General features: G+C 41.5%; 1 protein-coding gene across 1 annotated transcript; it reads right to left on the reverse strand.

The window, feature by feature from the left end:
* Nucleotides 1-16,382: 16,382 nt before the first annotated feature.
* Nucleotides 16,383-25,677, reverse strand: LOC146633364 (uncharacterized). The gene is made up of 12 exons (XM_085352189.1): nt 25,257-25,677; nt 25,114-25,169; nt 24,769-24,886; nt 22,516-22,604; nt 20,582-20,699; nt 20,068-20,250; nt 19,895-19,980; nt 19,545-19,662; nt 18,608-18,696; nt 18,159-18,276; nt 17,560-17,635; nt 16,383-16,536 (listed from the first exon to the last, which is right to left on the reverse strand). The coding sequence occupies exons 1-12, from the start codon at nt 25,675-25,677 to the stop codon at nt 16,383-16,385; spliced, it is 1,626 nt and encodes a 541-aa protein (XP_085208315.1).
* Nucleotides 25,678-27,909: the final 2,232 nt, after the last annotated feature.

Genomic DNA, 27,909 nt, shown 5'->3' on the forward strand with positions numbered 1-27,909 from the left:
GGGAGAGAGAGAGAGAGGACTAGAGAGAAAGAGGGAGAGACAGCTGGGCCCTGTTTCAGGAAGCCGGTTTAGAAAACTCAGAGTGAAAAACGATACGCAGGGTTGAGTAACCCCGAACTGTCCAACTCGGAATATTCGGTTTCAGAATCAGAATCAGAATCAGAAACTTTATTGTCATTGTCATGAGAACAACGAAATTAAGAATGGTCCCCGATCATTGCATCATCCCTAGCAATATCAAAATATAAATAAAACAATAAAATTCAATAAATAAAATAGATAGAATACTTAAAATACTAATAAGATATAACAGTAAAACATTCACATACATTCCCACACACATGCTTCAGACCGTGCATAGATTAACACAAGAGTGGCGTGATGGACATTTTTTTGTAGTATTCAGATGTGTTATTGCAGTTGGATAACAGCTGTGTTTGAGTCTATTAGTCCTTGCTCTGATTGCCCTGTACCGTCTGCCTGAGGGCAACAGTTCGAACAGGGAGTGGCCAGGATGTGAGGTGTCTTTTATGATGTTTTGGGCCTTTTTAAAACAGTGGGCGTTGTGTAGAACTTCCAGTGTGGGGAGAGGGCAGCCAGTGATCTTTTGGGCAGTGTTAATGATCCCTTGGAGTGCTTTCCTCTGAGCCCCTGTGCAGCTAGTGTACCAGATGCATATGCAGTAAGTTAGAACACTCTCAATGGTGGCTCTGTAGAAGGACACCAGCAGTCTCTGTGTGATGTTATTCCTCCTGAGAATTCTCAGGAAGTACAGTCTCTGTTGGGTCTTTTTCAGCAGCTCGGAGGTGTTCACACTCCAGGAAAGGTTCTCCTCTATATTGACTCCCAGGAAGCGGAAGCTTGCCACCAGAAAGGCTGATAACAAGTAGTTCAATCAACGCGGAGTTGCTTTAACCCCAAGTTAAGCGCGCGCACGAGGATACATAAAGCCCTGATTAGTGGAGCACAGATTAAGCGAGTCACCATGGAGACAGAGGGAAAGAAGGCGCGGTTAATGTATTTCACAGCGCTTGACGCCGAAATTCTGATGGCAGCATATGCCGATAACATGCAAATTTTGCGGAAAAAAAGTAACACATTCTCAGCTGCAAAAGAAAGGGAGCATGCATGGCAAAACATAGCCGACAGAGTCAATGCGTGAGTGTTAATTTAAACATTGATCTAGGGATTTCCACCCATTTAACATGTTATTTTATTATTTTTTATTTCATACATTTGATTTTGTGATGTGATGTGAGCGCAGGTGCAACCCAACAGGCCCCAAACGTTCCTGGCAGCAAGTAAAAATGAAATATAAAAATATAGTCCAAACAGGTAAGGTGTAATTGTATTACGAGCCATAGTGCTTGGTCTGTTTGTCCGATGTAAATCAATTGCAGTTAGAGGCTACATTAATTTTCTTTCTGTAAGCACTTATTGAAATTATCTGAGCACATTACAAGTAAATATTTGCTTACTCTGTATGCTCAAATGTGGCCCATTATAGCCAACAGAAAAAAAGCGGAGGCCCGAAAAACAGGTGGGGGTCCTCCACCACCACCACTCACAGAGGCTGAGCAGTTGGCTTCCACATTTGTGATAATGTTGGCAGCATCACATATGATCTTCACAGTGCAGAGAACACAAATTAGCATCCATTACTATAATGAAATAATTTGTTAGTTTGACATGCTACAGGGAACTATGTACCTGTACATTAATGCTGTGGAAAGACTTCCTGTTCACATAGTCTCCTTCATTTACTGAAGGAGCAATGATTGGAATGTGAGTGCCATCTATACAGCCAATCACGCCTGGGAACCGTGAAAATAAATGTAAAATTTAAGTATTTGTTCAAGTATCACCACATCATGAATTGAGTTTTGTTCATCCTGCTACCTGCAATTTTGTGGAATCCCTCTTTGATGAATCTTGTGGGTCTATGACCGGGGAACATCACAAACGAGTGCAGGAGACGTTTCAGTGCAACTGTAACATTCCTGACTGCCCGACAGACGGTAGCCTTGGAAACGTGCTCAGCGTCACCAATATTATACAGAAAGCTCCCGTTTGCAAAAAACCGAAGTGCAATACAAATAATATGTAATGAACTGAGAGAATGTCCGCGATGTGTCACATGAGCAATATTAGGCCTGAGGATGTTATTCAAATAAATTATAGATTGTGCTGAAAAACGGTAACGTTCACACAGGAAATCATCAGGAAATGATAAAATGTCCAAACGCGCTCTAATCACTCTCTCCCGGCGGAGAGCTCTGCGGAGAATTTGGGCTTCAACATCTACTGGCTCTTCAAGGAAGGGGCACGCCATGTCTGACACTTCCTACAGTTAGGTTTCCGACAAAGAGGCGGAGGAAGTCAGGGTTAGTTGAAGTAAACCTGCTAGGGGGCAGGTTAGCTTCACGGAGTGTGTCGTCATAGTAACTCACTCAGAATTAATCTAAACTCGCTTTGTGAAACCGAAAACCCGGAGTTTTCGTTCACTCAGGGTATACTTACTCAGAGTTTGCACTAAACCGGCTTCCTGAAATAGGGCCTCGAGAGCCGCTGTCCTGCAGGTTTTAGATGCGTCCTTGATCCAACACAGCTGATTTAAATGACTAAATTACCTCAACATTTCTTGAAGTTCTCCAGAGGCCTGGTAATGAACTGATCATTTGATTCAGGGGTGTTGATTCAGAGTGTTATCTAAAGCATGTGGGACACCACATCTTGAGGCCTGGAGTTGGCCACTCTTGGCCTGTTAAATTAAATTATCAAATGCTTCAAAACCCTTTTGAATTTTTAGCAGTTAATTTTTAACAATCAATTGGTGGTAATCCATCACCAGAAATGAGGAAAGGTGGTGTTGATGGAGACTCTACAGGGGGATACACTGGGGAAGGCCTTCCTACACGTCTGCCAGGGTGTTTTGGAGGCACTTGAATAAATTTAGTTTGCACTGGAGGTGGATGAGGTTTAATCTGTGGAGAGATCTGAGACGGAGTCGGAGTCTCCCCATAACATCTCCCCATCACGCCTCTATGGACCAACGGTGCGAGCTTTTGTCCTTTCTGTTTTTCTAATTTAAGCTCCAGTTGAGCGTCTTTCACTCTAGATTTTAGATGACCTATCTCTTTTTCTTCTTTTTTTTTTTATTTATTTTTTTGTCCCGTTTGGATCTATAGCCATCAGAATTGTTGTCTTGAGGCCAAGAAAGATGCCAAGCGGATTTATTTTACCAAGTGGATCATCATGGCCTTGCCATATTGGTCCATTTGATTGACCTTTATTATAATTATGAACTTATTTTATTTTCAGTTGCTACAAACGGGACAGACATGATTGTGGGATAGGACAGGGGTAAAGAATGAAAGAAAGAGAGGGAGAGAAAGAAAGAAAACCAAAGGGGAGAAGAGATGGTGAGAAGGGGGGGAAGAGAGAAAAAAACAAACAAACAAAAAAAACAAAACTCCTGGGTCACCTGTATGGAGAAAAAAAACAGAGGAGAAAGCAAACAACAAAGAGCAACATAATAAGAAAAAAAAAAAGCACCATCACAATAAACTAGCTAGGGATGGGTATCGTTTAGGTTTTATCCGATACCGGTGCCAAATCGGTACTTTTGAAACGGTGCCGGTGCTCAAACGGTGCTCAAACCGGTGCTTAAAGAATGGAGAACACAAAATTGGTCCAAAAACCTCTCATATTCAGCTGGTTTTTTGTAAAAAGATAACAATGTTAGCCTTTTCTGCAGCTATGGGGCATATATGGTATCACTTAGCTGGAATACAAACTTTATCCAAAAACCTCTCATGTTTAGCTGTTTCCCTCTTTTTCTTTGGTCATTTTAGCCTTTTTGGCCAGGGTGAAGGGAGCATCTGCCATCAAACAAGAGGACAGCCGCATGTAGCTATGATGATGTTTGCTAGTTCACCTTACATGCATTAATGTAATAACGTGGTTAGCCTACTCAACGTAAATTACACACGAACAACATTAAGCTACTCACGCAGAGAAGAACGGCTGCTGCTGCCATCAAATACGGCGCATTTCTCGGCTTTTAAAAAAACCCCGCTATCCGTCGCCAGGTGTTTCATCGGATTTGAGGTGTTACTTCCTTTGACAGTATCAGCTTAAAGCACTTGTTGCAGGCTGCTGAGTTTGCATATTTTGCTGTGAAGTACAGCCAGACTTTTGACCGCTTCGCCTTGGGCATTTTTAATCTGTAGCTCTGCATAAAAGAACGTACGTACCTGGCCCCGCCTACTATCCTCGGAAACGTAAAATGATTGGCTAGAAGTGTATCACAGCTCAGGAAAAAAAAGCACCGAAATAAAGCACCGAAATGTGCGCTGCTTTTCGGTCTGGTTACTACCGTTTATGGCACCGGACACCGGTACCCATCCCTAAAACTAGCTAGCAGTAAATATCAATAGTTACTGAAGGAAATTGCCGTCCCGGGTTTCCTCCGTGGCGTGAGCGATAAGCAGAGTTTTGTCCTTTCCTTCTAAGATTCCTAATTATTTAAAGTAACACTCAGGTATGCCGTTCAGCTGGGTTAGTTACAGCGCCGGGAGCAGCTTGGGAGAACAAGGAAACACAGACTGCTTCAGGTTGCCTTCCCAAATCAACTCAAAGGTTTATTTGATACACAGCAGTTTATATAGATGAAAAAAAAGGTTCGTGTGTCAGCTTTCCCAGTTCAAACCGGTACAGACTAAATAAGGAAACGTCTTCCTGCCTTGTGAGCAAAGAAGTATCCTGTGTGTAGTTTATCAGTTCAGCTATAATATATGATCATCCCAGCAAAATACACTCCTAGACATAAAATACAGAGTTCTTTCATTAGTGAATTCTGAAACGAACCACCTAGCCTTTAACGAGCCTTTTCCAGGAGATAAAGAAAAAGGGAGGATGGGAGTAAGGAAGTGGTCTCATCTCTGTGGTGTTTTCGACCTTGGGGTACCAGCTTGTGAGTCCTACACATTAATTCTTGGGTCACAGAGAAAGAGAAAAACAACTAGTAGATTGGCCTTATTGAGTAACAGTTTTCCTGTATAAAACAATATCCTGTAAATGCTTACCGTGGTATCAAAATATCATAACAGTTACTAAATAATAAACGATATTGTGCAGCACGCAAGATAGACAGCGCACAGTGTGCTTTGAGGCAGCAGCCAAGAAAGCTGTAGTCCGCGTCTGTGAATACCCATGTGTACACCTGTGTGCATACCTGTGTGGATCAGCATGCTTGCATTCCAAAGGTTTCTCCATGTAATGATCTGCTAGGGAGTGTGGGGAGCCACAGCCCTGTCCTCTATGGTATCAAGCAGGTATGGAGGAGATCAAAACTCCAGACATCCAGAGGCCCCCAGAACACAAGAGACCAAGGAAGACCCACAGAGGGGCAGCCGCGCCACTGTCCCAGTAAGAGCTAAGGAGAGTCCCAGATGAGGGCTCATTCAGCAGCCGCGGAGCAGAAGCCAGGGGGAGTTGCAGTGACGCGCCCGTGAGCTCCGCCGGCAGCCAGCTGTGCCTGAGTGACCGAGCCCCAGGCCGAGAGGCCGGGGGCACCCCACCTCCGAAGTGGCCCGAGCGAGCCCCAATTAGCGGCCGCCAAGGAGTGAGCCGGTGTGTACCCGGACGCCCACCCCCAGATACAAAGAACCACCAACGCACCGACACCTGAGGGAGTCCGCCACTGGCAGGGGAAGTGGTGGTGGGTGGAGATAGGCCTCCAAACCTTGGAGGGCCCGAGATGTCCCCAGAGAGGTGGCGTCTGATACCCAACCTGACATATAGACACAGACATACAGGCACACACAGATACAAACATCCATTCCCACCCTCATGCTCTCATGTGCACTTCACACTCAACCGACGTGGAGACAGACATAAAGAGACGCTGTACACACAATCACACTCCCCAAGCGTACTCTACGAACCGGGTCTAGGTACCCTTGCCCCTGGAGGGGGGAACTGCACCCAGACCCAGGTGGTGTTACCCTTTTCCCTGCGGTGGGGAGAGGCAGACCGCCCCGACTCCGCAGCAGCAGGGAGGCCCCACACCCCAGTCGGACGGCCAACTCCTCCTAGCCCCCCCACTCCAGCAGGCCGCAGAGAACGGGGGTGAGAGAAGACTCCAAACCTCCCTCCACCCGCTCATTGTAATGTTGATGCATGTGTGTTCTAAGGTGCAATTAAAACCCAGGAGGGCATGGAGCTACCTGCCAGAGAGCAGCAGGTAAGCGCATAGTAGAGCAGGGCGATATGGCCAAAAATATTTATCACGATATATATTTGAAAATTTGCGATAACGATATAACTGACGATATAATTGATGCGAGACAAAATACAACTCCACAACATTACTAGCGCAAAAAGACAACCTTCCATTTATTTTCACTTAAACAAGAAGCTGGTTTTTATGTACATTAAAGCTTTATAAAAATGTAACAGTGCAAATGCAAATTCCTTGCTGAAAGTTTAACCAAAAGGCATTTCCAGTAGAAATGGGCTGACATATCCTGAGCATAACCATGTATAATATCCACTGAAGTTAAAAAGAGGTGCTTTGCAACATTAAACTGCAGTGTGCAGTACGTATTTTTCGGACCATAAGGTGCACGGGATTATAAGGCACATTAAGCGAAACAAAGCAGTCAGATAAATCAAACTTTATTAAACTCATTCTTCTTGCTTCCTCCACTTCTGTACCATTGATTCATTAATGGTGAATTCTATCACAGCTGCTCTATTCCCATGTTGTTGCAGTATATTAATGACTAACCTCGTATTGTGGATGGATTATCTCAGTTGTTCTCCTGACTGAAGATTGGTCCTTTTACAGCATCCTGCCATGCGATTGCATTTGTCTCTAACCATGAGGAACCTTAACGTTAACTTTTATAAGTGGAAAAGTGTTAGTGTTCGTCCTGCAGCTTCACTGTTTATGTTATGCTAACATAGCTGTGTCGCTAGCGATCACGTAGCACATAATTATATACCAGCTAGCCCAACTTCAGTAACTTTACAAACATCACTGCTGTTTAGTTTTCTAACTTCATTTATGTTGGAAGTGATAGCAGAGCTGTACGTTTGATTTTTTTCAGAAATCTCTCAGTCAGAACATGCAATATCATGCTTAGGTAACTAGCGAAACTAGCGAGCTAACTTCCGCTAGCTTTCTGCTAGCTTCTAACTCCGTTAAATGTAATACATTTTGTTTTCATGGATGCCTGGAAGTTAAACTTCATAGTTACACCTGGTAAAGCAGCAATGCTGATCGTTTTATTAAAGATGAAAGAATTTAGACAGTTTTTAACTCTTAGTGATGCTGCAGTGTTCGTTTGACCTGAAGCATACGGAGTTTAGGACCCAGATTACTCCCAGATTTAAGGGCATCTTAGTCCGACGGCCGCTTGCATGTTCTGCAAAAAAATGTGCTTTGTCGTGTATCTGACGGACAAACACCAAACCAGTTCCACATCACTGAAGTTGCACCATTTTTACAAACCAATTCTGGTTCATCTGTTTCACTCAACAATCGGCCATGTGCGTATGAAAACAAAGGCACTGCGCATGCGCGTTTTACTCATATTCTATCGCGATATTTCATTTTCCTATCGTAGCCTAACATTATACCGGTATTACCGTGAACGGTATAATATGGCCCAGCCCTAGCGCATAGTCCCTCCTGCTAGCCCTCAATGTCTACGTGTATTTAAAATTGAGAGGTGGGCAACGATGCCAGGGGTGAGGTGTACACCCTGATGGTAACTTGGACTCCGTGTATCGTGCCCACCCCCAAGATCCTATATGTATGTGTAATGAGGGTGTGAGTAATGTGAATGTCTAAGTTGTGGGATAAAATTGAGGCAGAGGCAGCCAGAAGGGGACAGAGAGGGGGGGGGGGGGGGGGTAGCCTCCTCTGCACCCTGGTGACATACCCCTACTCCAAGGCCCTGCATGTGTGGGTGGTTGTGGTGGAGCGGGAAGAGGGAGGCAGCTGGAGATGGGGAGGGAAGGAAGGGAGGGGCAGGTGACCCCTCCCTGGGGCCAGCTCCCCCGCTGACTATCTCTTTTTCTTCATTGCCAGCCTTTTTGATCATCTGGTTCACTGGTCCAATGAGCTCCTCTCTTTGTTTGAATAAAGCATCTTAGAAAGACTTTACTATATCATTGTACTGCTTTTTAAATGATTCCAGCTCCCGTGTTTTATCTAGTAAAGCTGCATCTAGATCCTTGCATCTGATACGTAGACAGTTCAGCTCTTTCTTAAGATTCTCCTTCGTTATTCCAACAAAGGGGATGCCTTCCACTCCGTCTACGTATTTCTTTTTCAAGTTGAGGAACATATCCCTAAATTCCACCTTTTCTTTTCCTCTGAAGTTCCAGGAATAAAGCTGAAAAGTGAAATAAACTAGAGTGACAAACGTTCTGGTCCACCTACACATTATTCCTACAGGGACTGCTTATGACACAGAAACCCACCTCAACCTAACTGGCCTATGATAACTTCATAAATATTACCTTTTAGTTATTTATAAGTTAATTTATTAACTTGTTTAATAGTAATAGTAAAGGAGGGGCAAGATGTCTAGGCAGGTTGGCACACCTCTTCAGTGAAGCAGGTGAAATCCCCCTATTCCCCTAATGGAGTCAACAAAATATCCACAAAAAAACTTAAAAACTATTTATGCATCATTGTCTCTTTTAAGAAAACAAAGAGAAGCTGATTTTTACAAGTCTTACAGTATAGAAACTGCATTTAAAAAACGGTGGCCGTATGGTATGCTGATCACAGCATGCACTAAGAAAAGCTACTGGAGCTCACATTAGAAATGATTGTGTTGTGGTTCTTTTACCTATGCTGAGATCCTATAGACTATAAGATTCCTCACCTACTGAATTTCACTTTAAACCCAGACTGTACTCATTTTACTTTCACCCTCTACAATCTAGGCACCAGAAAAAATTTTTATTTTTTTTTTGTAAAATCCTTTTTCACTATGTAACGTATTCAATTGAAGCACATCCATTAGAATTAAATGTGAATATTTTTATCATCATGTACTAATAGTATTTTATTCTTATATTAAAATAACATACGAAGGTTCAGTTACCTTTGTACAAATATGATTAGTTGACTTGTGCTTTAAGGAGATTATTTTTGCTTTCATACTTTGAGTACAGTTCAGAGCCTGTATTCTTTTACTTTTACAGTATGGAACGCTATCAAACATGGTTTAGTTACATATTTCAGTTCAGTTCATTTTTATTTATAAAGTGAATTGTCACAACAACAGTTGCCTCAAGGCACGTTCTATTCTATTTCTATTAATAATAAGTATACTGTCTGTGTGAACATATTTCAGTAAATATTCCTATAAAGAAGTGAGCTGTGGTTCAAGACTTTTGCAAAACACTATTTTTTATACAGTAAATTAATACAATTTATATGTTTTACATTTACCATATTGTTATTTTTATTTTATTTTTTAACTAAAATAATGTTCTTGGTCAATTACAGTCAAAATCATTAAAAAAAAAGGAGTGACAAGAGTGAATATTGAATTCTTTGTTCACTTGGTCAGCACAAGGGAAGAAATGCAAAGTCCATCCTGGAATGGACTTTGCATTTCCTGGACTTTGCATACAGGAATGGACTTTGCATTCCTGTATGCAAAGTTCCAGGGATAAAACTGAAAAGTGAAATATATAGGGACAAACGTTCTGGTCCACCTAAACATTATTCCCACGGGAACTGCTTATGACATAGAAACCCACCTCAACAGTTTTCACGAAGATGTTAATAAAAGAAGAATTCTTATGATGATTAAGAGTTATTATTGATAAGCAAAATTTGGGGACTTTTACACTACGCACCTCGGCGACTCCACTCTGTCTGGCACTTTGTGGCGGAGGGACTTTGCATACAGGAATGGACTTTGCATTCCTGTAATAATAATGGATTGGATTTATATAGCACTTTTCAAGGCACCCAAAGCGCTTTACAATACCACTATTCATTCACTCTCACATTCATACACTGGTGGAGGCAGCTACAGTTGTAGCCACAGCTGCCCTGGGGCAGACTGACAGAAGCGAGGCTGCCATATCGCGCCATCGGCCCCTCTGGCCAACACCAGTAGGCAAGTAGGGTAAAGTGTCTTGCCCAAGGACACAATGACCAGGACAGAGAGCCCCGGGATCGAACCGGCAACCTTCCGGTTACAGATGCGATTCCCAACCCCCTGAGCCACGGTCCATAATAATGTCCATCAGTTTCTTTAATGTCCTTTTCTCTGCCACTGTCACCAGAGTGTCCAGCTTCATGCCGACCACAGAGCTAGCCTTCCTGATTAGTTTCTCCAGCCTGGATGAGTCCTTCTTTGCTGTGCTGCTCCCCCAGCACACCACAGCATAGAAAAGTACTCCAGCAACCACTGGCTGGTAAAACATCTTCAGGAGCTTCCTGCAGATGTTAAAAGACCTCAGCCTCCTGAGGAAGTACAGTCGGCTTTGGCCTTTTTTATAGAGGTGCTGCGTGTTGCATGACCAGTCCAGTTTATTTTCCACCCACAGCCCGAGGTACTTGTATGTGTTGACCACCTTCACCTCCTCTCCCTCTATCTGAACTGGCAGTGGACCTGGTCTGGACCTCCCGAAGTCCACAACCAGTTCCTTGGTCTTTGAGGTGTTGAGTTGCAGGTGGTTTGTGTGACTCCATGTGACAAAGTTCCTCACCAGACTTCTGTACTCCTCTTCCTGGTCATCCCAGATACACCCCATGATGGTCGTGCCATCTGCAAACTTCTGAATATGGCATAATTCAGGGTGATAGCAGAAGTCAGAGGTGTACAGGGTGAAGAGAAGAGGGGACAGCACAGTTCCCTGTGGTGCTCCTGTGCTGCTGACCACAGTGTCAGACGTGGCCTGACGTACTGCGGTCTGTCTGTGAGGTAGTCAGAGATCCAAACAACCTAAACAATCCTGTTTAGTTTCTCCTGGAGCAGACAGGGCTGGGTTGTATTGAAGGCGCTGGAAAAGTCAAGAAACAGGATCCTGACCGTGCCTTTTCCCCTGTCCAGGTGTGAGTGGGCTCTATGTAGGAGGTACAGGATGGCATCCTCCACTCTGACATCCACCTTGTAGGTGAACTGTAGTGGGTCCTGGGCATGTTGTCGGAGGAGGCTGAGGAAGAGCCGCTGTAGAGTCTTCATAAGATGTGACGTCAGTGCCACCGGTCAGAAGTCATTCAGCTCATTGGGCCGGTTTTTTTTGGGGACTGGGACGATGCAGGATGTCTTCCAGAGGGTGGGCACTCTCCCCAGTCGCAGGCTGAGGTTGTAGACTCGTTTTAATGGCTCCCCAAGTTCAGCAGCACACGCCTTTAGCATCCTAGGACACACCTTGTCTGGGCCTGCTGCCTTCCTGGGGCGAGAGGGCTCTGTAGTAAAGGTGAGGGTGGGGTGGCACTGTATGCATCTCTCAAATTAGCATACAGTAGGTCAGTTGTCCTGTTGCTCCATGTGGGACAATTCACAAACTGGTGAAAGTCAGCCAGAGTAGAATCTATTCCTGAAGACTACTTAAAGAAATGAGAACAAAGCTGCATAAGAGAGTTCAGACTGTGTCGAAGAATAAAGGTGGTCGTACCAAATATTGATTGACTTTCAAACTCGTTGCCATTTTAAAACTCTGTATTGTATTTCCATGTATATTTCCACAAATCCTTACATCTACTTTTTCCTAGTAGTATAAAGACTAATCTTTACTCTCTTTATTAATATAAAGAAAAAGAGGTGGGTCAATACTTTTGTGCAATACATTTTTACAGTTCTGTTATCTGATTAAATATGAGATTAATGAGATAATATCAGATGACTATATTTTCTAACTATGGACGGAAAAATTTGTGTGAAAATTATTTTTGTTAATTAAATCAGTTCGATATATCATCTGTCACACATTTGAATGATAAATAACTAACACAGTAAAAGCTCATCTACTTCTTTTTCTTAGAAAGACCTGGTACTTTTCCTGGAATAATTGGACAAATCTTATAAGACACCACAATCAAAATGATTCCGATTCCACAAAGCCATTTAGCTGCTACCCCAAGATACCAACATAACAGTAGACACAATACAGCCAGTAACAGGATGCTCTTCATGAGGTAGGACATGCTGCACAACTCACTGTTTCTTTAGAACTTCATGGCTTTCACATATTAGCCCATACTGTTGCATCCCAGTGCACAACCAGTATGAACCTTTTTATTATGTTCTTACATTGTGTACATAGCATTTATAATAGCATTTGTTGATGAATATGATAAAAAGCGAAGATTAATATGTTGTATGTGGTGTTGGGATACAATATATGGTTTGTTTTGTTTTTATATGCCTGTTGAAATATTTTTTCTTAGCTTACTTTTTCAGAAAATAAAATTTTGTATGATTAACCAAAATGATCCAGGCATTAATGATTCATTTACTGCAGAAATTGCTATTACTAAATTTAACCACTGATTGTATTTATGTTATACTGATATTAGTCTTCTTATTATCCATAACTTAGTTGCTTTGCGGCAACAGATTCACTACTGAGCAGAGATCCAAGAGACAACAGGCTCCAGGTGGCCAAGCTGAGACGTGAGGGCGAAAGTTAAAATTAATTTTGTAATGGAATACATTTTAAAAGTAACCTTCCCAACACTGGCTATGACTTTAGCTATCCACGGATTGCTTAAGTACATAGTGTTTATCATCAATCCAAACAAAACAAACAAAAAGAATAATTACCTCAGTTATGTCCACAGGCAGCTGATGATTCCCAAAGCAGTAAAAATGAAACTAGTAACTCCCACTACCTTACTGAGACACCCGAAGAGCTTCCGTTTTTCTACAACCACAAGCTTATGTTCAAACAACCTCCAGGGGGGTTCTCTAGTGTCAGCCTTAGCTTCATTGAAAAGGTCTGTTTATCTCACATGCGCATTAGAAAGACAGATAAAGCCTCACAATCAATAACAACTGCGTTCTGATTAACTTAAAATAAATTATTCTCAAAATTTATTTTGTCTCTTTTATTTCTCCATATCACATTACAGCCACTGACATTTATACATGTTATTGTGAAGTCATACTACTAAGAACCTAATAAAATTACAGTTAATTTTAAAATTGCACATGTGTACAATGTGCACAATTGCAGTACTGTGCAAAAATCTTGAGTCACGTGTCATTTTTCATATGTTTTGGTTCCAAGGAGGCAGATTTTCTTTTCTTTTTTTTTTCTCTTTTAAATCTTAGCCTAACTCTTATCAGTCCAGTCCTTCTGTAGCTGACCACACAGTACTGTGCAAAAGTTTAGAGTTGCATATCTTTTTTTTCTCTGGGATTCCTTAAAGTCTTTCGAAGTCTTTTAATTTTTTTAGATTATTAGGCCACTTATAACTGACTATGAATCATTCAAGCAAAAGAAAGAAAAAAAAAAACATCATGCCAGTGTTGGATTCCCTTCTGTCTCCTTCGGGCCACCTGTGCCTCAATTTTATTCCACAACCTAGACATCCACATTACTCACACTCTCATAACACATACATGTAGGGCCTTGGAGGTGGGCATATTATACGCCATCCAGAGGACAGTCTGTGTATTCAACCTCACCTCTGGCGCTGGTGCCCACCTCTCAATTTTAAATACATGTAAACATTGAGGTTTCTTGGGAAGGGCTGTGCTGACACCTGCTGCTCTCTGGCAGGAAGCACCATGCCCTCCCGTGTTTTAAATGCACTTTAGAACAGCATGCAGCAACACTACATATCAGCGGGCGGAGGGAGGTATGGGGTCTTCACACACCCCCATTCTCTGTTAGCCATTGGGACGGAGGGGCTGGGAGGAGGAGTTGGCCATCCTGTTGGGGTCTGGGATGCAGGGCCTTTCTGCTACTGCGGAGCCGGGGACGGTGTGCTTGTCTCCACCCCAGGGAAAAGGGTAACATCTCCTGGGTCTAGGTGTGGGCAAGGGTACCTGGACCTGGGGTATAGAGTACATTTGGGGAGTGTGATTGTGTGCACAGTGTTCATTTGTTTCTGTCTCCGCGTTGGGTGAGTGCAGAGTACTTGTATATGTGTGCATGAGGGTGGGAATGCATGTTTGTGTCTGTGTGTGCCTGTTCGTCTGTGTCTATATGTCAGGTTGGATCTCAGACTCCACTTCTCTGGGAACATCTCAGGCCCTCCAAAGTATGGAGGCCTAACTCCCCTCACCACACTCCCTGCCAGTGGCTGATGCCCTCAGACGTCGGTGCATTGGTGATTCTTGGTGTCCGGGGCTAGGCGCTCAGGTATGTACCGGCTCACTTGCAGAGGCTGCTTGGCGGTACCTGGAACCCGTGGCTTGATTGGGCCCCTTCTGGGGGGGTGGGGGGCCCTCGAACCTCGGGCCTCCGGGCCTGGGGCTCGTCCACCTGGCGCAGCTGGCTGGCATGGATGCCCTTCCGCTGGGCTCTCGCACTCTGGGTGCCTCTGGATGTCTGGGGCCTGGATCTCCTCCATGCTTGCTTCATGCCCTGGGGCACGGGGCTATGGTTCCCCACACCCTCTAGCAGATCGTTACATGGAAAAAACCTTTTGAATACAAGCGCGCTCATCAACACAGGTGTACACACGGGTGTTTACTGTTCACAGACACAATTTGCACCTTTCTTGACTGCTACCTCAAAGAACATTGTGCGCTGTCGGCCTTGCATGCTGGATAATAACATTCGATATTTAGTATTTACTGTTATTTACACGTAGCTAGATTATTGCGATGGTGTTGTGTTTATTATGTTGCTCTCTTTTTCCCTTGTTTTCTCTTTTTTTCTTTTTTCTGCTCTCAACAGGTGATTTTTTTAAGTGCACTTTCTCACTGTCCCTCTTCCCCTGTTTTTCTTTCCCTCCCTCCCTCTCTTTCTTTCCTTCTCCCTTTCCTATACCCCAGTCATGTCTGTCCTGTCTGTAAAAACTGAAAATAAAATAAATAAATAATAATAACAAAGGTCAGTGGCCTGTATTTGTATAGCACTTTACTTAGTCCCTATGGACCCCAAAGCGCTTTACACTACATTCAGTCTTCCACCCATTCACACACACACTGGTGATGGCAAGCTACATTGTAGCCACAGCTGCCCTGGGGCGCACTGACAGAGGCGAGGCTGCCGGACACTGGCGCCACCGGGTCCTCTGACCACCACCAGTAAGCAACGGGTGAAGTGTTTAGGATTCCCTTAGGATTCCCTTAGGATTAAAGGGGCAATCTTTAGGATTGCCCCTTTAATGGACCAATATAGCAAGGCTGTGATGATCCACTTGGTAAAGTAAAGCCGTTGGGCATCTTTCTTGGCCTTCAGACAATAATTCTGATGGCTAAAGAACCAGACGGGACAGGCAACAAAAAAAGAAAAAAAAAAGATATTGCAACATTTGTATCGCTACATAAATAAATGAGATAAAACTCAGTACTTACTTTTAAAGTTTACTCTTCAAAAGACATGAGATTTTTTTAAGTTTACTTTTTTTCTCCCAAGGAAAAAAAAATCTTCTTGGTGTTTGTCCGTGGTTGTCAAAAAGCTAGTTGGTTCATTAATGCCACCAACTGGCATGGAGTGTGGACCTGAATGTCAATTAAGAATTAGAGCCTATAGGATAATTAAATATAGCCTGATAACTTTTTTTCTTGAGTTATTTCACGTAAATCAATTGAATCTAGTCTATATATACCTAACTATATTTAGGTTTTGAATAAAAAAAGAAAAGAAAAATGCCAAAGATAACACACACAGCACTGAAACTCTCCTTTTTTCATTTTGTATTTTCTCATTATGGTTGAACAAATTTCCATGAAAATATTTTTGTCTAATCTATTGCTTTTGTCTTACAAATTTCTAAAATCTCTTGCTCCTTATGCAAAATATAAAGAAATGAGCAGTGGTTCAAGACATTGCATGATGCTGTTTACAGGCTACGTCTTACAATGATTACTGCAGCTTGGGCAAAGTCTAAAAGAAACACAGTTTCATAACATTTGCGCAATTTACAGATAAAAAGCATCAATATTGTTTATTCACATTTTACAGAAGAAAATACCATCTATCTATTCCATCACAGAAACAAAGTAAAACACTGTAATCAACAATACTAAAGGAAACCTGAGTATAGCAAAGAAAAAGTACGGTGTATAAATGCAGCACACTTGACTTTGCAGCTTTTCTCAAAAGTAACATTCCACCCAAGAAACCTCCAGATAATGTGTGTCAGTTTGTGGACGTAAACACAGCGATCATTTAATTTATTCTCTGCAATGTCAGCTTTACAGAAGCATTAATCCTCATTTTTTAAGTTCTTTTATTTTCAAAGTATAATAGTATTCTTTTAATTTTAAAACCTTTAGTTCCATTTTTACTTTTTCCCTCTTCAGTTGATCAAGATCCAAACCAGAGCTGGCTGAGGGCCCAGGTGATGGGGCCTCTGACATGTCCGCACTGCGAGTAAAAAAACGCTTGTTTATGGAATTTTTTTTTCATATTTTTTGTCTTGAAAGAAAACATATTCTTACCAAGCAAGTTTTGCACAGGAAAATTAAGCTAATTCTAGGAAAATATGTCTAACTTTTTCTTAATAAAATATTTCAGCTCATCTTGAGCTTTATTTACCAGTTACAGGCTACACTGCAAAAACAGCTCTACTTAAAATAAGCCAGATTTTCTTAAATCTGACAAAATTGTCTTGTTTTGAGAAAAAAAATCTGCCAATGGCGTAAGTTAAAGTTGTTTGGCTAAGGTCATTAAAACTAGCAAATTAATCTAACCTTACCCAATTCTGATCGTGGTTCTGATTCTTGAAATAAGAAAAATAATCGTTCTTATTCTGGAAGAATAACATTATCTTTCTTATTTCAAGAGTATGGAAAGGCCTGTAATGGCCTGTAATAAATTAAACACAATTAAACACAATTAAACACTAAAGTAAGGAAATAATTTCTGAAAACAGCTTGTTGAAGAAAGCATAATACTCATTATAGGTAAAGATTTTTTTTTAATAAGGATGTCTTAATAAGGTTGTCAGGGTGTCTTTCCTTGAAATAAGTCACATTTTCTTAAATTAATCCTAAATTTTAGACAGTTTTGTCTAATTTAAAGGTATAAATCAGTTAGATGCATGATAGATAGAAAATGGCTTCAATCTTCAAACATCTGAAACAAGCCCTATAAACTGCAATAGCCAACAGCTCGGCTAAAGCACCAGTATGACTCACACTGATCTCTTTTTCTTTCTACATCTTGAACAAAGGAAGACACGTGATTAAGGATTCTAGCCAAGCAACTTTTACTTACCTTAATGGCAGATTTTTTTTCTCAAAACAAGACAGTTTTGTCACATTTAGGAATATTGGGCTTATTTCAAGTAGAGCTGTTTTTGCAGAAATAAATGCAGTTAAAAAAAACTTTTAATACTGTGAATAAATGATAAATCTTTGCCTAAATGATATGACAGCTACATCTTACCTCATCTCTGGTCTCATGGATTGTACTTCAGTTACACTGTGGCCAGAGAAGTGCACCTCTGTATGTTGATGGTCATCTGACACAGCCCGGGGTTCAGAAAACATATAAAAAATTTAAAAAAAGAAACACACAGGGTTTTTTTTGCTTCTCTTGCTTTTTGATTACTGTGTTTGAGGCCACCACTGGTTTCCACTGACATCAGATCCTGAATTTACAATTTCTCTTTCATTTTCAGGCCCTGCCATCTCTGGTTTGCTATCCTCATGGGGACATCCCATTGACATAAGGCTTTCCCTAGCTGCTTACTCTAACAATCAAAAATGAATGCCTAACCCTAAACCTAACCACAACCCAATTGTAACCCTGACACTAAAACCACATTTTGAGTGTGAGGCCTTCAGCCCTGTGGGGACCAGGATTTTAGTCCCCACCAGCATAGTAAATTTCAGATTTACAGATTTTCAATTTACAGATTTCCAATTTTTAAATTGGATTTTTACCTTCTCCACTACAAAAATTGATAAATTCATAGGCACAAAACAACAACAACAACAACAACAAAACACAAATGCAGAATTTTTAGTGTTTGAAGAACTCACTGAGTTCCTTGTTGGGTTCTTTCTTAACATTTTGCTGTTTGATTGCTGTGTTTTTTGCAACATCTCTGGAATTTCCATTGACTTCAGATCTTGTCGTGTCAGGATGATCTCTAGCTTTCTGTTTCAAAGACAACCAAGAATATATTAGTATCCTTATTTATTATTTCTTTTGAATGGTAAGCTTGCAGAGAAAAACAAAACAGGAAAATAATATGCAGTTTTATTATGAAAATCATTTTGAGCAAGATTCAGTTTAATCCAATTTTATTTATATAGCACCAAACTATGAAAACAGTCGGCTCAATGTGCTTTATATTGTAAAGACCCTACAATAATACACAGAAAACACCAACAATTAGACAATCCCATATGAGCAAGTGATTTAATGACAGGAGTGTTTTAATTATCTTTATTTTGAATGGTAAGTTTTTAATAAAATACAGTCTTACCTCAGGAAGGCTATTAACGACACCCTTTACTTCTTTGATATTCACTGCAGGTTTCCCAGGTGTTGAAATTGTGCTGGTTGTTGTCTTCTCTGAAAGAAGAAAAGTGATTAAAACATGAGTATGTGCACTTTGGGATTTTTAGAATTAGATTCATGTTGATGTTCAGTCTGATTTTCAGCAGATCATCTTGTCCATGTCTCCATGTCTGTATTGAGTTGCTGTCCTGTGATTGGCTGATTAGATATTTTCATTAATGAGCAGTTGGACAGGTATACCAGAAAAAATTTAAAAACATGGCTGGATAATATCTTTTGAAAAGTACAACTATTCATTACAGAACACACCTGATCTGTTTTGAATACAAAGACATTGGGAAATAATATTTATTCAAACAGCTAACAAAACTACTATAGTAGTTAGCTGTGCACACATATAATAATAATAATAATAATAATAATAATAATAATAATAATAATAATAATAATAATAATATATTGCATTTATATTCTGCTTTTAGGGGCCCTCAAAGCGCTTTACAATTCCACTATTCAGTCACTCTCGCATTCACACACTGGTGGAGGCAGCTACAGTTGTAGCCACAGCTGCCCTGGAGCAGACTGACAGAAGCGAGGCTGCCATATCGCACTATCAGCCCCTCTAGCCATCACCAGTAGGCGGTAGGTGAAGTGTCTTGCCCAAGGACACAACGACCAAGACTGTCTGATTACAAGACGAACTGCCAACTCTTGAGCCACGAACGCCCCAAATGTACTAAAATATTTGTAAATGCTGACATAAAGTAAGAAAAGCTCTTAAAGGACAACCTTGAAACTTGTAGAAAATAGACTGAAACTGTTTTTCTTCTACTTCAACAAAAAGTACACAAAATAGAAGCTCAACACAATATTCAAGTGCTTTTAGTGTTTGAATAACTCACTCAGTTTCTCTTCAGGTTCTTTCTTAACATTCAGCTGTTTGATTGCTGTGTTTTGTGCCACATCTCTGTTATTTCCACTGACTTCAGATCTTGGCATGTCAGGATGATGTGTACTCTTCTGTTTTAAAAACAATGAAGGATATTTTAATATTTATTGTGAATAATTGGACTGTATTGGGTAAAAGCTTACATTTGTAATTTGTTTTGTATGTCATGCTGAACCATAGTATTTGCCACATTTCTAGCTTAATGACGGTGCTTGTATAGAGTAATCTCAGATCAGTGACATATTCAAAACATCCAGCAATGTAAAGTACAGTAAAATATTAAAATAAAATAATCTGTCTTGCCTCAGGAGGGATGTTAACCATACCCTTTACTTCTTTCATCTGTAATGCATGTTTTCCAGGTGTTGGAATTGCACTTGTTACTCTGTCTGAAAAAAGAGGAAGAGTTATTTTCATACACAAACAAGGTCTTTGTTATCCAAACATACCAATAGGAAATATATTGGAAATGTCACCTTTGATACCATTGCTGCCAGTATGGTTAGAGGCAACAGCAGGCACAGTCTCTTCCTCATCATTATCACTTTCTTCATCCTCATCTTCCTCAGTGCTAGGCTCATCATCACCAACAACATCTTCATCCATGTGCTCATCTTCTTGTTCTTCATCTTGATCTTTAACACGATCTTCCTTGTGTTCTTGTACAAAAGGGATATAAATGTTTAAAATATTACCATGTACACTAAGATTTTCATAACTAGTTCTGAGCTAATGCATACTCCTTTTTCTGAACTTCCTTGGTATATTTTTTAAAGGTTTTAAAACAACTGATTAAAAATAATACTACAATGTTTGCATGCTTTTGATTAATATTTTCCAAAGTTCTCTGGTTTTGGGGTATGATAGAAGGAACAGCAGACAATAGAAGAGCAAAGAAAATAGATTGCAACCGGATTTCTACTACTTCTACAAAAAATGCACAAAATAGAATTTCAACATTCAAGTGCTTTTAGTGTTTGAACAACTCACTCAGTTCCTCTTGGGGTTCTTTCTTAACATTCAGCTGTTTGATTGCTGTGTTTGTTGCCACATCTCTGTTATTTCCACTGACTTCAGATCTTGTCGTGTCAGGATGATGTCTAGTCTTCTGGTGCAAAGATAGTCAATTATATATTAGTACCCTTATTTATAATTTCTTTTGAAAGGTAAGTTTGGATGGAGTAAAAGTAGATCAGGAAAATAATATGCAGTTTTATTATGAAAATCATTTTGAGCAAAATTCAATTTAATCAATTTGTATTCATATAGCACCAAACCATAAAAACATTCACCTCAAGTTGGACAGTTTTATTTTGAAAGCAATTTTAAACAAGATCCGTTTGAAACACATGTTCAAGTGTGAGGCATTGGTTGAAAATAAATTAGAAATATCTTTAACACACAATGGAACACTGTCCGTCATGGATTGGCCGCCCCACAGCTTTGACCTCAACATTAGTGAAGCAGTGTGGGATCATCTTGTCAGAGAACAGAACAGAAGACAGCCAACATCCAAAGAAGAGCTTTGAATGTCCTTCAAAAAGCCTGGAGAACTATTCCTGCTTCTCTCCACCCCAGGGAAAAAGGTAACACTACCTGGGTCTGGGCGCAGTTTCCCCCTCCAGGGGCAAGGGTACCTAGATCTGGGGCTTAGAGTACGCTTGGGGAGTGTGATTGTGTGTACAGTGTCTATTTATGTCTGTCTCCACGTTGGGTGAGTGCTGAGTAATTGCATATGAGAGCATGAGGGTGGGAATGGATGTTTGTATCTGTGTGTGCCTGTTTGTTTGTGTCTATATGTCAGGTTGGGTATCTGACGCCACCTCTCTAGGGACATCTCAGGCCAGTGGCAGATGCCCTCAGACATCGGTGCATTGGTGCTTCTTTGTGCCCGGGGATTGGCATCCAGGTACGCACCGGCTCACTCCTGGTGGCTGCTTGTAGGGGCCTGGAGCCTGGGGCTCACTTGGGCCCCTTCGGGGGTGGGGTGCCCTCGGCCTCTCGGCCTGGGGCTCGGTCGCTCTGGCGCAGCTGGCTGCCGGCGGAGCTCACGGGCACGTCACTGCAACCCCCCCTGGCTTCTGCGCCACGGCTGCTGAGTGACCCCTCATCTGGGGCTCTCCTCAGCTCGTTCGGGGACAGTGGCGCAGCTGCCCCTCTGTTGGTCTTCCTTGGTCTCTTGTGTTCTGGGGGCCTCTGGATGTCTGGAGTCTTGATCTCCTCCATACCTGCTTCATACCCTGGAGGGCGGGGCTGTGGCTCCCCACACCCTCTAGCAGATCATTACATGAAGGAACCTGTTACATAGAAGCGCGCTCATGCTCACAGGTGTACACACGGGTGATCACACACACAAACTACACCCCTTTTGGCTCCTACCCCAAAGCACACTGTGTGCTGTCGATCCTACGTGCTGCACAATAACGTTTAATAATAATTTAGTACTAATATTTAGTATTTACTGTTATATTCACATAGATCATTGCGATGATGTTGTTTATTATATTGCACTTTTTTTTTGCTTGTTTTCTCTTTTTCCTTTCTCAACAGGTGATCCAGGTGATTGATATGTGTTTTTTGTCTGCTTATTTTGTTGGTTTTTGTTTTTTGCCCTTTATCTCTGTTCCTCTTCCCCGCTGTTTTTCTTTCCCTCTTTCTTTCTCCCCTTTTTCTTTTCCCCAGTCAAGTCTGTCCCGTGTTTAGCAAGTGAAAATAAAATAAAATAAACAATAAAAGCAAAGGTGAATCAAATAGACCAATACGGCAAGGCTGGGGACAGGCCAAAAAAAAAAGAAAAAAAAAAAAGGACAATGCTGGATTAAAAGATAAAAGTAATTTTGAATCAGCTGTATTTTCATGAGGGTGGAAACTACCAGCACTGTAACGTGCTGTAAAATATTTTGAAGAAACTTCCTCCATCTTACCTCAGGAAGGCTATTAACGATACCATAAGCTTCTTTAATCTTCGGGGCAAGTTTCCCAGGTATTGAAATTGTGCTTGTTGTTGTCTTCTCTGAAAAAAGAAAAGTAATTAAAATATGAGCATGTGCACTTTGGGATTATTAGAATTAGTTTGATGTTCAGTCTGATCTTCAGCAGATCATCTGGTCCATGTCTCCATGTCTTCATTGAGTTGCTCTCATGTGATTGGCTGATTAGATATTTTCATTAATGAGCAACTGGACAGCTGTTGTCCTACTGGGAGACTTCAATGCTCACGTGTGCAACGACAGAGAGACCTGGAGGAGCGTGACTGGGAGGAACGGCCTCCTGGATCTGAACCCGAGCAGTGTTTTGAGGTTGGACTCCTGTGCAAACCACAGTTTGGTCATAATGAACACCATGTTCAAACATAAGAGTGTCCATAAGTATGGCACCAGGATGCTCTAAGCCGCAGGTCGATGATCGATTTTGTAATCGTATCACCAGACCTAATGCCATATGTTCTGGACACTCGGACCTGGCACACCTAAACGTATAGTGAGGGTGTGCTGGGAACGTCTAGGAGAGGCCCAGGTCCGTGAGATCTTCAACGCACATCTCTGGCAGAGCTTCAACAGCATTCCAAGGGAGACTGGGGACATTGAGTCCGAATGGACCATGTTCAGCATCTCCACAGCCAAAGCCGCTGCAGTGAGTTGTGGCCGCCATGTGGTTGGTGCCTGTTGTGGTGGTAACCCCCGAACCAAACAGTGGACAACAGAGGTGAAGGAGAAGGAGTCCTATCGGGCTTGGTTAGCCTGTGGGACCCCGGAGGCAGCTGACAGGTACCGACAGGCCAAGCGGAATGCAGTGCAGGCAGTAGCTGAAGCAAAAACTTGGGTCTGGGAGGAGTTCGGAGAGGCCATGGAAAAAGACTTTCAGACCGCCTCGAACAGATTCTGGCAAACCGTCAGGTCACTTAGGGGGGGAAAGTGGTGCTCTACCCACACTGTGTATAGTGCAGGTGGAGCACTGCTGACTTCGACTGTGAAAATTGTCGGGCGGTGGAAGGAATACTTCGAGGACTTCCTCGAAGTTGCCAATGTCCGGGGGCGAGGTCACTGAGGAAGTCAAAAAGCTCCTTGGTGGCAGAGCCCCTAGGGTGGTCGAGGTCTGCCACGCGTTACTGAAGGCTCTGGATGTTGTAGATGACATGCCTCTACAATTTTGCATGAAGATCAGGGGCAGTACCCCTGGACTGGCAGACCGAGTTGGTTCCCATCTTTAAGAAAGGGAACTGGAAGGTGTGCTCCAACTATAGGGGGATCACAGTCCTCAGCCTACCTGGGAAGCTCTCTGCCATGGTGCTGGAAGGAGAGTTTGTCCTTTAGTCTAACCTTGGATACAGGAGGAACAATGCTATTTTTGTTCTGGTTGTGGAACACTGGATCTGCTATTTATCCTCTCAAGGATACTTGAGGGTGCATGGGAGTTTGCCCAACCAGTCTACATGTGTTTTGTGGACTTGGAGAAGGCATTCGACCATATTCCTCTGTGTAACCTGTGGGGGGTACTCCGGGAATATGGGGTGTCTGGCCCATTGCTACCCGCCATTCAATCCTGATACAACCGTTGCAAGAGGTTTGTCCGCATAGCCGGTAATAAGTTGGACTCGTTCCTGTGGGTGATGTCACTGATTCTGTTTGTAATTTTTATGGACAGAATTTCTAGGTACAGCCAAGTAGCAGAAGGCTACGAAAGAGAGTCTAAGAGTAGAGCAGCTGCTCCTTCACATCGAAAGGAGCCAGCTGAGGTGGTTCATGTGTCTGACAAAGATGCCTCCTAGACGGGTGAGGTGTTCCGGCCATGTTCCACCAGGAGGAGGCCCCGGGGCAAACCCAGGACACATTGGAGAGATTATATCTCTTGGCTGGCCTGGGAAAGCCTTGGTGTTCTCCCAGACAAGCTGGAGGAGGTGACAGGGGAGAGGAAGGTCTGGGTTTCTCTGCTTGGGCTGCTTCCCCCGTGACCTGGCCCCGGATAAGTGGAAGAAGATGGATGGATGGATGGATGGATGGATGGATGGGACAGGTGTACCAAATAAAATGGCTGTTTAGTGTCTTTTGGAAAGTAAATAATACTTATTCAAACTGCAAACAAAACTACTATAGTAGTTATCTGTGTGGACACATGTGCTAAAACATTTGTAAATGTAAAAATGTAAATCAAGTGCTTTTAGTGTTTGAATAACTCACTCAGTTTCTCTTCAGGTTCTTTCTTAACATTCAGCTGTTTGATTGCTGTGTTTTTTGCCACATCTCTGTTATTTCCACTGACTTCAGATCTTGGCATGTCAGGATGATGTGTACTCTTCTGTTTTAAAAACAATGAAGAATATTTTAGTATTTATTATGAATAATTGGACTGGATGGGGTAAAGCATACATTTGTAATTTTGTATGTCATGCTGAACCATAGTATTTGCCACATTTCTAGCTTAATGACGGTGCTGGTGTAGAGTAATCTCAGATCAGTGACATATTCAAAACTTCCAGCAATGTAAAGCACAGTGAATCATTTAAATAAAATAATCTGTCTTGCCTCAGGAGGGATGTTAACAATACCCTTTACTTCTTTCATCATAGGTGTTACACTTGCTGAAAAAAGAGGAAGAGTTATTTTCATACACAAACAAGGTCTTTGTTATCCAAACATACCAATAGGAAATATATTGGAAATGTCACCTTTGATACCACTGCTGCCAGTATGGTTAGAGGCAACAGCAGGCACAGTCTCATCCTCATCATTATCATCTTCTTCATCCTCATCTTCCTCAGTGCTAGGCTCATCGTTACTGACATCAACTGCATCTATATCCTCATCTTCCTCTTCTCCATCGTCATCTATATCTTTAACATGATCTTCCTCACTCTCTTCTTCAGAAGAAGAGATAGAAATCTGTGTAGCTTCTTTATCTTCCCATTTATCTGCCCATACATCATCTTCATCCATATCCTCATCATCCTCTTCTCCATCCTCATTTTCTGTCGTGTCCGGGGTGGCGGACGTGTGGAGTTGAAGATGGGACCCAAAATGCAGCAGCTCTGATGCAGGTGAGTATTTATTGAACAGGACTAGATACAAACAGAAGTGGCAGGTGAACATTAAACTGGAAAACCTAAACTGGGCAAAACTAACAAAACAAACCAGAACGAAGATGCAGGGAGGTATGGGGAAATACACAGAGAGACGGACGGCGAGACGCAGGAAGACCGAGGGGAACAACACAGACAAACCAGCAACTAACAGAGGCAGACACGAGGTTTAAATACACAGAAGGATAACGAGGGAATGAGACACAAAAGGAGGGCACAGCTGGGAGTAATTCGACCTGACAAGACAGGGGAAAAGTAACCTGAACACACTGAGATCAGACACGGACCTTCAAAGTAAAACAGGAAACACATACATGTAATGACATAACACACCAACTTAACACAGACTGGGGGACACAGAACATAGGAACATGAACCATGAAACAGAAGAGTACCACCCAAGGTACCCAAAACCACAGAATAATAATGAACTAAAACATAAACACGGAGTCACAGACTCCGGACCATGACATCTTCATTATGAACTTCCTTGTAATATTCTTTCAAGAAATAGAAATGTTTAAAATATAACAACGTAAACTTAGATTTTTGTAACTTTTTCTCAGTTTCAATTCAATTTTCACACAAGTGCCGTATTGCAGGATTACAACAATAGAAGAACAAAAAAAAATACAGTTATCATTACAGAATAGTTAAAGGTAAGTGGCGTGGCACAAACTTGATACGGGTAGAAGTTAAAATCTAATTTGTTTCGAAGGCTAGCTTAAACAGGTGGATTTTTAAACGTGACTTGAAATATTGAATGAATTCCGATGGACGGACATCAATCGCCAGGCTATTCCAAAGTTTAGGTGGAGCAATAGCAAAAGCACAATGCCCCCTAGTCTTTCATCTGGACATTGGTTGCACTAAGAGCCACTGATTAGAGGATCTAAGTGCTCTCTTGGGGGTATATAGGTCAAGGAGGTCAATTAAGTAGCTGGGCGCCAAGTTATTTAAAATTTAAAAGTGTACAAAAGGATTTCAAAAACAATACGGTATTTGCCAGTGAAGGTTGGCTTACACAGGTGTAATATGATCAGGTTTTCTGGTGCCGCTTAAAAAAAGTGCTGCAGCATTTTGGACAAGTTGCAGGCGTTGGATGAGGGAAAGTTGGAGGCCGAGATAAAGAGAATTGCAACTCTTTTTTTCTCAACTTCTGTAGGGTATTTGTCAAAATTACTGAAGTTTTGAAAGAGCTTATTAAAAATATTACAATAATGTTTGCATGCTTTTGGTTCATATTCTCAAACATTCTCTGGTTTTGAGGCACAGATAGAAGAAAGAGCAGACAAACCTGTTAAGAGGTCCTGGGACTCAAGGTCTGATGATTGTCGTTTTCTTTTTTTTTGTCTATATCCTGTAGTGGTTAGGTAACCTCTCTGTGATAAGTTAATTCAACAGTTTATTTAGTGAAATCAGATTTTTGTAGATTCACAGAAATGCAAAAAAAAAAAAAGTACCTTGAACCAATAGTGCAGAGGAGCTTTCTTGTGGTAAATAGATGACTTCCATTTTCTACATGAATCTTTTCCTGCAAGCTTCTCAAACTCAGGTGGACTGTAAAAGGAGCCTTCAAACTCAATACAATCCTTACCTATAGTTATAAAGAAAAACGTAATCGTTTTAATGAAAAATTATTTATTTATTTATTTATATATTTCACTGTATGTACAAAAATAGAAAAGGAAAGACTGGTAAGAAAGGTAAGACTGTACTTACCTTTTCCCAACTTCTCTACATCCATCCAACCCTTTTTGTCTCCACATTTTACACGCCAGAGGTCTGTTTTTTGCAACACCAAAAAAAAGGAAGAAGTAATTTCTCCATTAAAAAAATAATGTAAATGTATTTTCATGGTCAATTTACAATGTACTAATAATTTGCAATTGTAGAGGTTGTATAAAGAGAGATGCCAGTTGTGGGAGTATTTCCTACTTTCATTGTAATAGTTGTGATAATGCAAATATTTATAATTCAATTCAGTTTTATTTATATAGCACCAAATCACAACAACAGGTACAGACCCTGCAATAATACAGAGAAAACCCCAAAAATCAGATAACCCCTTATGAGCAAGCACTTTGGTGACAGTGGCAAAGAAAAACAAGAAGACCCGGGCAGAACCAGGCACAGAGAGGGTCAGCCATTCTGCCATATCTGCCAAAATCATGCAATCACGTAAGATAATTTTAATGTAATTATGCATGTAGGCATATATATCATATATATGCATTTAACA

This window comes from Diplotaxodon limnothrissa, linkage group LG4 (assembly GCF_057381915.1).
Source record: "Diplotaxodon limnothrissa isolate DT_005_m linkage group LG4, D_limnothrissa_male_GT1.1, whole genome shotgun sequence".
Classification (NCBI taxonomy): Eukaryota; Metazoa; Chordata; class Actinopteri; order Cichliformes; family Cichlidae; genus Diplotaxodon; species Diplotaxodon limnothrissa.

Excerpts from the sequence above, each read along its gene's own strand:
- LOC146633364 (XM_085352189.1), bottom strand. The coding sequence starts at position 25,677 with ATGTTCACCTGCCACTTCTGTTTGTATCTAGTCCTGTTCAATAAATAC. Across the intron at positions 19,981-20,067 it reads TGGCAGCAATGGTATCAAAG|ACAGAGTAACAAGTGCAATT; the intron begins GTGACATTTCCA and ends CTCTTTTTTCAG. Across the intron at positions 16,537-17,559 it reads TCCATGAGACCAGAGATGAG|TGCGGACATGTCAGAGGCCC; the intron begins GTAAGATGTAGC and ends TTTTACTCGCAG.